Source organism: Misgurnus anguillicaudatus, chromosome 4 (genome assembly GCF_027580225.2).
Source record: "Misgurnus anguillicaudatus chromosome 4, ASM2758022v2, whole genome shotgun sequence".
Classification (NCBI taxonomy): domain Eukaryota; kingdom Metazoa; phylum Chordata; class Actinopteri; order Cypriniformes; family Cobitidae; genus Misgurnus; species Misgurnus anguillicaudatus.
The window spans coordinates 17,622,783-17,636,705 of record NC_073340.2 but is presented as its reverse complement, the minus strand read 5'-3'; the positions used below and the strand labels follow the sequence as shown (position 1 = coordinate 17,636,705).

General features: G+C 37.4%; 2 protein-coding genes across 3 annotated transcripts in view; one reads left to right on the top strand and one right to left on the bottom strand.

Moving 5' to 3' along the window:
• Positions 1-12,389, top strand: part of cpped1 (calcineurin-like phosphoesterase domain containing 1) — a 28,829-nt gene extending 16,440 nt beyond the window's left edge. Inside the window, exons 4-5 of one of the 2 annotated variants that reach the window (XM_073866844.1) lie at positions 7,830-8,081; positions 11,616-12,389. In XM_073866844.1, coding sequence (XP_073722945.1) covers positions 7,830-8,053 — 224 coding nt within the window. In that variant the 3' untranslated portion in view covers positions 8,054-8,081; positions 11,616-12,389. Of the gene's footprint in view, positions 1-7,829 lie in introns of both variants that reach the window. The other variant, XM_055176305.2, reaches the window with a different exon arrangement.
• The window catches only part of zc3h7bb (zinc finger CCCH-type containing 7Bb), a 497,977-nt gene that overhangs the window by 416,330 nt on the left and 67,724 nt on the right, over positions 1-13,923 (bottom strand). The window lies entirely within an intron of this gene.

Sequence of the window (13,923 nt, the reverse complement as noted above, 5' to 3'; positions counted from 1 at the left end):
GGACAAGGAAAACCCTTTTGCATTTTTATTATAATGCGAAACCATTTCGTTTTAAATTGCCATTCAAGATTTCTCACATTGCCAGTGGTGCTATCTCGTAGCGTGTTAATTGGCAGCGATAAGCCAAGTGTTTCCTTTACGACTTCTGCAGGCTTAAGGCTCTCATTCAGTGCAAGCCAGTGGAAATTAGTGCAGGCTTTGGTTAATCAGAGGAATGCTAGTCATTAGAGAATTGGAGGTACATTGGGAAGCGTGTTGTTTTCGGCAGAGAATGAAGAATAGATTGCTTTGTGGACCATTGAACTGAGAGATACAGCATGATGAAGTGCCCATTGTTATCAGGAAGGGTTAGCTTGTTGTTTTTGTTTATCTCAAGGTCTTGCATCATTAGAAGAAGTGTTTTCGGGTCCCTTGGATAAAATAACAAATGGGTAACAAAGGAGAGTGGAGAATTACAGGGTCAGTGACAAGCCTTAGATACCAATTGGGTATTTTATGTTATTTATGAAAAATTTGCGTGTAGTGATAATGGCTTGTGGTGTTTTGCGGAAAAACAAGCACACTTTGTATAAGGTTATTCATGTTTTTGTGACAATAAAAACCAAATAAAATTATAAGAATCACATGTCTAATGCATATTTTTTTTTGCATTGACAGTCACAAAATGTCTCACTTTTAGATGTGTTTTCTATGTATATTAGCTTCAGTCTGTGGAGAAATCATTGAAATTGCTACCACTTTGTTACGCCTTTCGCCTTTTATGCATATTTGTATTAAATCATAATTTAGCTATCCACAGTACTCATTTAGAGAGCTGTAACAGTGATAAATGGTCGTGATATATGACCAACATTAAAAATGTTCTCCTTGCACAAAATCGTTTTGTATTTCTATCATGCAAATTAGCCTTGGCAGAGTTTTTAAGTACATTTTCTCAGTGGCCTGATGACAGCCGACATAAACGGGTAAAATCACGCACAAACTAAACCGTTAATGCAGCCTGAGTTCTTTAAATAGACGAGAGTGTGGATTTACATATCATCCAAATCTGGCAGATCCGTTAGTTGTCTGGCTGGGAATTGAGGCTCTTGTGCTGCGTTTAGTGCATCTCAGGAGAGATAAATCCGGAACGGCGTCGCGCTTCCTTATTGGACGAGATTTCCGCTTATTTTATGTGAATTTTTATGCTTCGTGCCTGCTATCTGCCTCTCACATTCTCAGTAAATTTCACCTCTCTGCCAAAAAGCATGTTGATCCCTAGATACCACTATTCTTTGGGTTATTAGCCCATTAATTAACAGATAAATGGGATTTTCTGAATGGTATCTACAGGGTGTGAAATAAAAGTTCATGTGATGGAAATGAGTCATTGCAGGCAGTCGACAAAATTTGCAGAAATATAGTAATATAAATAGAAATATACAGTAGGTGTATGCGACTTTCTTTTTTCAGCCGATCAGAGTTATATTAAGCAATATTCTGGCTTTTCTTGTTATGCAGTTGAATGGTTTATGGGTTTATGATAAAGGGTTTATGATAAAATGTGTGTGTGTAAGTGAGACATTAAGACACTCACTTAACATTTACACATGAGATTAAATGAGTATTGAAAGTTAGTATGACTATGAAAAACTGTTATCCAATCCTAGCAGTAGGCCTTTACTTCCAGGTCTTTAATGCGGCTGGACCATCAACATGAATAATTTCTTGAGCCAGCCTCAAAACCAGGGTACAAAATGGCCTATTACTTATTGGGTGATTCTCACGAAAACTTGGTTTTAAAAATGTCAAGCATGAAAATGTAAAAATTGTTTAATTTACTTTTTTCCCACCAGACATTGAAAAACAAAGTCTGGAGTAAATGGGAACATTAATTTAAAAACTTTTACTTATCATTTAACACTTTTTGTAACATAATTTAAAAAATTAGTCCTAAAAAATCTCATTACCTTAACAGTCAGAAAACATCAACACTGACATATTTTCAAAATGACATGACAAACCTGAAAGAACATAATTTGGAGATTCTGCACATGCATTTAAAAGCAAAGTATTATGCTTCTATTAATTAAATTAACATTTAATAAGCATCTGTTGCGGTAATGATAATCAAAATGTTGTGTAAGCATTCTGACAAGACAATATTTCAAATTAACTGTAAAAAAATGATCTTACCTGGTAGTCATCTTGAAGTAACTGGTCCATGTGCTTGGTCACTCAAAATCAAACTTTATTAAAATTCTGTATGTGTGCTTAAACTGTTCTCAAAAAGTGTTGCGGAGGATGAGAACATCAGGCATGGACAAATAATTTTCCTAATTTTTCTTCATTATTATTATACATGAATATTCTGTAAATATTTTTTCTGTCATCTAAAGTAGTCTAGCAAAACATTCATTTATTTTTTTTCTTAATATTTTTGTGTTAATTTGATTAAATTACAACATAACGCATGTTCAAACACAGCCGGACACATTGCGGTAATGAGAATTTCAGCAGAAAATTAGATAAAATTTCCAATTATAAATTCTTATGTTGAAATCACACATTGTGCAAGGTAGAACACAGTATTGTGTTAATTCTGATGCTTTTTAATGTTACTATATTACACATTTTAAAGCTTAAATCATTAGTGCCGTGGTGTTTCAATGGTTTTGTGAGAATCACCCTATTGCTTTTGATGTTTTTGGATGTAAAAACCACGCGAAAGTCATGAGTAGACCTCAGACAAGAGTATAAAACAATCTAAATGACCGAGGAAGGGCACCTTTAAATTAAGTTTAATCAACTTGCATTTACAATTCATTTAAACTTTCTTGACTACTAAGGAGCTGCTATAAATTATACAAAATAAAGTTCGTTTTTTCAACTTTATTTTTATCATTTATAGCAACTCTTTACTAGTCAAGAAAGTCGAAATTAATTATAATTTCAAGTTGATTAAACTTAAAATTTTAAGTGCAACAAGGAATTTTTACAGTGTCGTCATAAGACGTGCAAGAACCAATGAGCTTTTGTTGTTTACTTGCCTCCATATTTGCTTTGATGCTCTTTTTGGCTTTCGGTTTTGAACCTGCATGAGTTTCAGTTAATCGACCACCATTCAATTGCATTACAAGGCTAAGCAAAGCCAGAATATTATTTAATATAACTCTTAATTGTGTTGTGAAGAAAGAAATAATATACACCTAAGATAGCATAAGGGTGAGTAATTTTCAGTTTTGGTTCTTCAACTGTGAAGAACAAGAACAGAAGCAAATAAAGTACAATTATAACTTGGTTATATGCTGGTGTGGGAAATGTCTACAGTCCCAAATTCTCCACTTGTGTGTGTGGCTGTGAGTGGTCAGACTGTACAGTTAAATCCACAGCACTGTTTGTTGTTCAGAAATTACAGCTTATTCATTAGCGTGAATTACAGGACGGGTAGGAGTACATTAAGTCATTGATACTTTCACAGACAAAATTTACAACTGAGATATGAAGCGAGTGCAAGCTGAGATTTTTAAGGCAAATAATACAAATCAAGAGACAAACAAATAATATCTTAGTTATAACGATAATGCAAAACATTATGGACAGTCTTTCAATGTCTTTTACCTTGCAGTTTTTGAATCACATTTCACTAGATGCAGTTACAGTAGATGTACGGTAATTAACAGTATTGCATGCCTAATTATTCTCTCCGTTGTGCAGTAAAGGCAATGTCCTCTGAGTAAAGCACTTTGATTGTTTATCCGACTTTAGTGTTTCCCATTTGACATCTCTGGATAATTGGACACGGAATTGTCCACGGCATGGAAATGCTTGAAATAACCTTAATCTTTCCACTGAAAACATGCAATTACAGTATTTAAAGACTCTGCCAACAAACTGGTATTTCTGAATTGATTAAGTGGATTTGAAGTATTTGATGAATTTATAATACGTACCGAGAGCATTCGGTTAAAGGCAGGGTGCATGATTTTTGAAAAACACTTTGGAAAAGGGATTAGGGCCGAGTACCAAAACACACTTGTAGCCAATCAGCAGTAAGGGGCGTGTCTACTAACTGACAATGTTGCATGGGGTTGCGTATGTGTGGGGCGGGTCTATCAAAAGAAGGTCCCGATTCTATTGGGGTAGGAGCGTGTTGGCTTTGGCTTTCAGAGATCATGCACCCCACCTTTAATATTATATATAATAATATGGGACTTTTAGCGGCATCTAACAGTGAGACTGTGAATTGCAACCAGTGGTCCACACATTAGTCCACAGCTCACCCCTAATTTTCTAAATGCATAGTAAGCTACACAGTCATGCCACATGACAAACACGTCATTGTCTGACACAACGTAATAACAAAACGTGATCTATAGAATACTTTGTCCATTTAGGGCTACTGTAGAAATATGATGGTGTGAAATGGCGACTTCCATGTATATTAAATCGTCTCTTTCTAAGGTTTGCAGTTAGATTTGGGGTTTGGGTTTGGGTGTCCCTTTAACTATTGTTTTACACTATTTTTTCTGGATTTTTCAACAATTGTCGCCTGATGTTAGGGTTAGAGTTGGGTTAGCATGTCATTTTAAGTAACAGAAAGGCGTTCTAACCCCAAACCTAAGTGACAATGGTAAGAAAATATGAAAAACACTTGAGTAACCAATACGTGAAACTGACACGGAAAAGAAAGTCCGCGGTACGGACACAGAAAAATGCGGAGATCCGTGAGAAATATGACACGGATAAATGAGCAAAATATCCCGTAACAGAGAAATTTGTGAGATCAGGCTGGATAATATAGTTATGTGATAATATAATATGCATATTATATTGCATTTCTGTCTAGAGATCTTTCTAAATGTCCCACATTGCATAATAAATGCCATGGTCACTGCAAATGGGTTTGTTTGCATTCGTTTCATTGCCATATAATTCTTCTTCTTTTTCAATAGTGCATGCAATAAACCCAATGCTTTAATAACGGTAAACGGCAAACTAAAATTCCACTCACTTTGTTGTGTTTTAGTTTGCTTACTTCTGTCTTACTATCATCATTGCGGTTTTCAGCACCTTTGCTCTGTGCGCATGAAAAATTCATGAAATTTCCTTCAGTTTCAAATGCATCCATTACCGCAGTATGGGGGCACCTCCTCTGTTAGAATTCATCCTTGGAAGCTAAACCTTGCCTGAACCATCTAGAAGAGCCACCCCCAACCTCACTTCTTTCAAAAATGATGGAGCTTATTTGTGACTAGTATTCTGGGTGACTTGTTCGATGGACTGCTGTGATCCTGCAGTCGGTCTGTTACTTTAAAGTCCTGATCGATAGAGTCTCGCTCACTGCTGAGGGGCGAGACATGAGGAGCTTTACAATGGTTATGCAGATTCATAAAAGAAAACTGAATCTGAAGTCTTCCACCCTGTAAGTGTAAACTTAGAGTCACTTCCCTTTTCAGATAGCATGTGTGGTTTAAAGCAGTGGTTCTCCACCTATTTTGGGTCAAATATCGAGGTCCCTTAGCAACCCTACCAAAGGTGGTAAATACTGCTGAAGAGAGCCTGCAATACTTTAATATATATATAATAAATTGACTTCATGTTACCTAGACCAGTTATGGAGGCTCCCTCTGTCTTTAGCATAGTGTTTTTAAATGTTTTGCATGTTCGATGCACGGGACAGATCTGATACAGGATGCAGCATTCATATTAATTACAAATATAAATTAATTTAATAAAAAAATACAATCCTACTGCTGCATTCAGACCAGCTGCGATAGAGGCGTCAAGCACAAGTGATTTCAATGTTAACCTTTATATGTCCCTTGGGGTGAATTTTACCCCCAAGCCACTTTTCTTTAGTTAAAAAACATGGTTCCCTTCATCTCAGTGAAGTAAGATTTTGTGACTTTTCCAGATTATCTGTAAAGATTCATATAAAAAAACTGGGCTTGATTCGATCGTTCTAAAGAGGTGTAAAAAATGTACCAAAAGAGGCCCTTTGGGGGTAAAAATGACCCCAATTGAAATTAATGGGAAATGCAAAAAAATCAAAGAGCTAGATTAATGAGATCAAATGCAATATAGAAAAGACATGCTCAATCACACACACACACACACACACACACACACACACACACACACACACACACACAAAGGTTTGACTGCCATAGAGAGCATTTTTTTACAGAATTTGGCAAAAAACAGCCACATTTGCAAAACAAAGATGTAAATTGGTCGACACACACACACACACACACACACACACACACACACACACACACACACACAAAGTCACAGTAAAACTTAAATACACATAAAAGACACGGACACACACATAAAGACACATGTGCACACACGTGCACACACACGCACACACTTACAAAACTACAAAAAAAAAAACAATTTAAATCTAATTTAGATAATAATTTATGTGAAATTTTCATAAAAATGTGATATTTTACAGGCAAGCTAATGGTGTAGTTGAGGAATTTAGTGGTAAACGGGTACAAAAGTACTTCATATCTTCCAAAACACAGCATTAATGTATAGATGGGAAGTAAACAAAAAAATTATATATTATTTGTAATCACTCTTTTAATTTCTGGGGTCATTTTTACCCCCAAGGAACTCTAACGTATACAGGAAAATAGGGTCTTGTGAGGGTTAAGTCAATGTAAAGACGCATTGACGCGCGTCTGGAGGTCTCGCGGCGCAAATTAGGCGTTTAGCGCGGCGCGCTAGATGCGATTCCTCCTCGAGTTGAAAAATGTGAACTTTGGTGGAAAAACACGCCGCGTTAACCAATCAGGAGCTTGCTCTAATAATGACGTGATTACAGGATGCGGGTGGAGTCGCAGTAGCCCCTCCCATGACGCAATTTTCCGCATTAATGTCTCGATGACTAGAATTTCAGGCGCGGCTTTCACACGCAAATAAAGCGAGTAAACTCAAACTATTACTGTGGGTTTACACCAGACGCGAAGAGTGCAGTCACATCGCGTTGCTCGCTCTAGATTACTCGCGGGATTTAACTTCGTGTCATGCAAATGTTTTGCTTGAGTTGAATATTTTCAACTTGGCGTTTGAGGCGAATAGCGGGCGTTTTTGCGGCAAACGCGCCGCCCATATCGCGTCATTCGCATCGCCCCACGCGAGGACGCGTCTGATCGCGTCTTTGCATTGACTTTGTATGGAATCTACTTGCACAAATCGTTAAACTCGCATCTGGTGTAAACCCACAGTTAAAGCACCAAACTAGGCACGGTATACGCGAATTTGACGCCTCAAACGCGGCTGGTGTGAACCCACGGTACTGCTTCCGTCTCGCACCATAATAACTAACACTGGACAAAATACGGAAATCAAAGCTTACGGGTCATAAAAATGGCAATGAATAAGCAAATCGAGATAGCTACACTGACAAGACCGATTATGACCCAGTCAAGCATGTGCACGAAAAAAAATAGTTTCATACCCTTAATTGTGATTGCCTAAGTGTTAGTTCACTCAAATCTAAGTAACAAGAGAACATAGAAGAGAATGGTGGCGGTGTGTGAAAAAAAGTGTCTTGGACGTGTTGTCCTGTGGTTGCTACGCACATGATCGCAGACAGTTTTAAAAGCTAAGTTAATATACTTGTGCTTTGATTTTTGGTGTAAGCTCTCAAACGTCCCTCAAGAGGACATTAATGTCCCCCTTTTAAAAATATTTAGCACCAGCACCAGATGCCCTCTGAACGCTCCCTGGCAGACAGTACCGCCCGGTTGAGAAATGCTGGTTTAAAGTGTTATGAAATTTGTTAGTGACATTAATAACATTACACTCTCTTTTAATCTGCTCTGTTTTAGGGATCAAAGCTGTGTTCTCCGGTCACTACCACAGAAATGCAGGAGGATCGCATGATGGGCTGGATATGGTGGTGAGCTCAGCGATTGGCTGTCAGTTAGGAGATGACACGCATGGTGTGAGGGTGGTGGTTGTTACAGAAGATGGCATCACACATCGCTACCATAGCCTGGACCAATTGACTAAAAGAGGAATGGATGAAGACCTAAAGAACCTGCTGGCATGAACCTTCAACCAACAGTACATTATTAGCAGTGAGTTATGCTCGTATGTCTGCACAGTACAACACCTTAATAAAAAGTTTTATAATTTGGGGAACAAAAATTTGAGTTATCATATAAATAGTTTGTAGTTTATTTTTGATTTAGTACTTCCCAAGGAAACTATTTGACCTAAGAGGAGTTAACATATACTTTAAAAGGCAAAATAATAACTGTTACGCAAATTAATCTGTTCAAAAGTTTACATCCCCTTGTTTCTGAATATTGCATTATTTAAGGCTTCCAGCTTTGTAAGGTTTGTTCACGAGTCCCTGTATTGTCTTCTTGACAAACTAGGTCCTGTTGTTGGGTTTTCTTAAGAGCACCACAGAGGGCTTGAGTTTCCAAAATGTTGAATGTTACCAGTCAGCACTATTTTGATTGTTCAAATTAAAGGTGCCATGTGGGATCTCTTGACGAAAGGATCTCTTGACAAAAATGCAATGTAATATACATAACTATATTATCAGTGGTGTATACAGACCTTACATAATGAACTGTATTGTTTTTATTACCTTAGAATGAGTCATTTTATCTACATACACCACTGGTAGCCCTAAACCAGGTGTCTCCAACCCTACATACACAGCGGGTCTGCCGCTAAACTGGACCTTTAAGGTCTCGTACACACTGCAAACTTTTGGGAGTGACAACCGCATTTAAATGCGGAAGTGAATCCCCTTAATGTTTGTTACATGCCTGTACGGATCAAGATGATTGATGATTGACATAGAGATAACCATAGCAACGTTATGCCGTCTCGCGTGCTTATCACTCACAGCTTTGACCAAAATAATTTAACAGCGTTATGTTTTGCAGTAAACCTCCGTCTTGGTGTTGTGTATTGTACGCATTTTTGAGGCTGCTCCATAGCGGGCTGTCTTGCAGTGTTGCCAGGTCCTCGTCTTTTTTTGTATGTACATACCATTTTGACGCATAACCGTTAAGGCTTTTGGTTCATGAAGCGATCAAGATTTTGGTGTTAATAAAGTGTGAAGGTGCCAGTCCCAATATTTTGATCTTTGAGGTAAATAATTTGGATTTATTTCGGTTTATTATTGGATTTTTCTTGTTCGCTGTTTTTTTCTTGCAAGATCTGCCAACACTAGTCAGCAAACGCTCGTTCCTCTGTCATTTTCTGCACCGTGCATACAGAAGACTTTTTCCCCTTTTAGGCATTTATTTTTTTAGAAGAGAGATCTGTCTACTAGTGTTCAGTTCGGTTATGTACACACTATGCAGAGTTTCTGTTAGAGCCCGACCGATAAAGGATTTTGAAGGCCGATACCGATACAAATGTTTGTTGGTTTTAAAATCCGATGTTCCGATTTATCGTCCGATCTTTTCTTTTCAGAAACGCGCAACAAAACATTAACAGGTTGCAGGATGTGTGACGCGTTATACATGAGCGTTGCGAACAGGGGGGTTGTAGAGTGCCCTCTGGTGGACAAACTGTACAACGGCAACATTCATGACATGGTTAAAGGCTGTTTCATCCGTTTTTGTTTTTTTTAAATATTCATTTATCGGCCATTATGATAGCCGATACCGATAGTTTGGAAAATGCCTAATATCGGACGATAATATCGAAAAGAAAGTTGAGTGGCAGCTTCAACATCAACCATAAGTTGCATAAGTTGTGTATTGTACGCATTTGTGAGGCTGCTCCATAGCGGGCTGTCTTGCAGTGTTACCAGGTCCTCGTCTTTTTTTGTATGTGCATACCATTTTTGACGCATAACCGTTAAGGCTTTTGGTTCATGAAGCGATCAAGATTTTTAGAGCCCGACCGTTAAAGGATTTTAAAGGCCGATACCGATACAAATGTTTGTTGGTTTTACAAATCTGATGTTCCGATATATCGGCCGATATTTTTTTATTTTTTTATATGCTCTGGGGGACAAACTATACAACGGCAACATTCATGACATGGTTGAAGGCTGTTTCGTCCGTTGTTGTTTTTTTTTAAATATTCATTTACCGGCCATTATGAATGCAGATACCGATAGTTTGGAAAATGCTTAATATCGGGCGATAATATCGAAAAGACAGTTGAGTGGCAGTTTCAACATCAACCATAAGTTGCATAAGTTGTGTATTGTACGCATTTTTGAGGCTGCTCCATAGCGGGCTGTCTTGCAGTGTTACCAGGTCCTCGTCTTTTTTTGTATGTACATACCATTTTGACGCATAACCGTTAAGGCTTTTGGTTCATGAAGCGATCAAGATTTTTAGAGCCCGACCGATAAAGGATTTTGAAGGCCGATAACGATACAAATGTTTGTTGGTTTTAAAATCTGATGTTCCGATATTTTTTTATTTTTTATATGCTCTGGCGGACAAACTATACATCGGCAACATTCATGACATGGTTGAAGGCTGTTTCGTCCGTTTTTGTTTTTTTTAAATATTCATTTATCGGCCATTATGAATGCAGATACCGATAGTTTGGAAAATGCATAATATCGGCCTGCTGATATATCGGTTGGGCTCTCTGTAAATGCGGTTGTCACTACCTGCATTTTGCGGGAGTTAATTCGGTTGCAGAATGTGGTTGTCAGTCCCGTAAATTACTAAATTGTTTGTGTACAGAACAGGATTAAGCATTAAAAGGTGAACTGACAACTGAATTAATATACTGGACCAAAAAGTACCAGTTATGTGGAAATTGAGCCAAGATCAAAAAGGATTTCAAAGCTGACCACCAGGAAAAAGAGAAGCAAACGCAGAATAACTTTAAATCAAGTCCAGACTTCTTTAAAAGAAAGTTGAGTGGCAGTTTCAACATCAACCATAAGTTGCATAAGTTGATGAAGTATCTCCATTAAAGTCACCATACTTTGTCAGTTTTTATAGACAAAAAGACATTTAAATGGCAACAGAACACAAAATGTATGCTTAAAATATGATACATACTGTCCTAGTGGATATATGCTGTTTTAAAGCTGTATAAGCTCTCCAGTGGACATTTTGTACATATGTACCATGCTAGGATGCTCCATCAGCGTAATTACCAAAAGCACAAGGTCAAGGCGACTGTAGTGACTGCAGCAGAAGAAAGTGAGGATCCTGAAGTGGTCCTCACTGTCCATGCAACCCAGCAAAGAACTTCCATGACCTGGAGGCTTTTTGTTAGGAGTGGACTCATTACAACACAAATGAATGAGAGGAATCATTAATGCCTGAGGGGACAACACAGGATATTCAGAACCAAGAATGATGAGGTTCGACATAATAGTTTGTGTTATTTGTCATTATTTTGTCTCATGGAGTGTGTATTGAAATGACTGCTATGTCAAATAGCTTCCTTTGGGCAGTGCTATATAAAGTAAATGTCATTTTTATGATCGCACACATATTTTTATAAATGATTCTGGAAGGGGTATGTAGACTGATCAGAAGTGTATGTCTTAAAGCGATACGGCATCCAAAAATCTCTCATGTCAATACAAACCTGACTTTTTTCTTTGCAACACAATGAGACATTTTGAAGAATCTTAATGCTGCTCTTTTTCTTTACAATGACAGCAAATACGGACTGAAGCTGGGATGAATTTTCCTCATTAAAGTCACCACACTTTGTCAGTTTTTTTATGGATTTCTTTGTAGGGTGATTGTGTCTACATACAGTATAAAGCTTTCATCAGGGGTATTTTTACAGCAATAAAAAGAGTCTCACGCTCTGAATATATTAGCAAGCATTAAAAACATGAACCAGTGCAACTTTTGATCTTTGATACAGAGATCATGGCTCTCTACAGTTTAATCATGCAAATGCGTCTGAGAATGTCTTAAACGCTGGAGTTAAATCAGCTCATCATACTAATGTAGAGAGGCAGTGCAGCGGTACAATGGTAGTTTAATAGCGCTGAACATTGTGGATGACAGTTTGATGAGTTCACTCCTTACTCCTCTACTCATTACGTACTCTGAGAGGAGGAAAGAGGCGATCACCATGGTAACCAGTGAAAGATGGTACTACGGTGAACAGGACAGCGAGTCACTTGCTCTGTGGGTTGATCACCGCAAACATAATTGCTGACATCACACTTGCATCCGGGTGTCATTAAAAGACTTTGGGATTGTGCTGGAAGAGACTTTTATAGTAGACCAAGCCTGTTGGTGATCTTGTACTTCTTCATCTGAGCTACCTTTGTATTGTATTTTGTACGTTTGTTATTTTCTCTGGATCTATTTACGTAATACGAAATGTAAAATGTATATAGATTTATGATCATATTGTCTACATGATTGTATTTTTACATTGTAATTATAAAAACATTAAATAAACTTGAGAAATTGTATGATTTGTCCTTTTTTCTTAACCTCATTAATTACCTTTTCATATAAAACAAGGGTTTCGAAGAAATCTAGTTGGTTATCAGAGTCCTTTGATACTCCGTTGAAAATGCAAGTTTAAACTGCATTAAAGTGTTGGGGTCCATTAAAATGAGAGAAATCCTGGAATGTTTTCCTCAAAAAACATAATTCCTTCTCGACTGAACAAAGAAAGACATCAACATTTTGGATGACATGGTGGTGAGTAAATTATCTGGATTTAAGAAAATTGACTAATCCTTGAAGTTATCTCAGGTTACTTTATTTTCCCTCCTGCTCTTTTCTGAATCATCACTGTTTATTAAAAGCATATTCCAAGGCTCTTTGTTGTGATCTTCGGGGCAACATTCAGTTTTCCTAGGGATGCACAACATAAACGATTTGTCCAGGTCAGTGACCACACCATAGCTTAATGACTATTAGATATCTATGCTTATGTCAGTAATTTCAGTAGGTTACAATTAGTCAGCTGACTAGAAATTGGCTTCTAAACAGAGAGGCAGCTTGGTGTGTACATGAATTCAGACTTGGAACATGACGCCGTATGACATTTAACAGGTTGGCTTTTTTCACACAGCAGAATGAACTCCTACACTGAGTAAATCACAGGACATTAAAAGTCTAAACCACAAATAATAATAATTTTCAGTCGTTTTCAGGAGTCAGTGAGGTGGAGGGCACATCAGCTAAGATGAAGAGAACACAGGCCAAATGAAGAGATGTAGACACACACATACATCATTAAGATTAAGACGCCTCATTAGCATTGCAAAATAAGATGGCCTGTCTAAAATCAAATGTTTAATCCCAATAAAGTGCTAAATAAATTTGCATACATTATTTTGCATGTGACCTTGCTGGTTATGCTTTTGAGTTATGGGATTAATTTAACATCTTTAATTAGTCATTCATTTTAACATAAAAATATAAACCGTCTCTTATACATGCAAAAGGTTTATAGGCTATAGGCTACATTGTATGTAAACATAATCTCTTTCTTTCTGGTTATTATAAATATCTCGTAACAGTGCTAATGCGGATAATCTGTTGCCACATTTTCTCGCATGCACTGCGGGCAGCCTTGACTTTTATCCCCTTCTTGAGTTAGATTGTTACACATTATATTAATATTTGGATTAAAGAAAAGATGAATGTCTCTAGCATTCACAGTAGTGAACACACTGGCATCATTCATCACAATTACCATATAACCTGCCAGTGTTTTGTATCCTTGAAGGTTCAAATGCACTCAGAATGTGGTTAGCATGTTTATCTCACCAGGGTCACACAGTTATCACTGTTACATAATTTAGTGTTATGCAAACTAAATATAAAACGGTATTATTTGTGTAACTACTAGCCTTCATCCAAAACAGTACAGGTGATTTCTCAAAACACCTATTTTGGCAAGATCTAAAATGTACTAGGTCCATTTAAAGTGTATTCCCTTAGGAGCCACTGTTTTGCATTGTCTGTAATTCATGTTGTGATTCCAAAT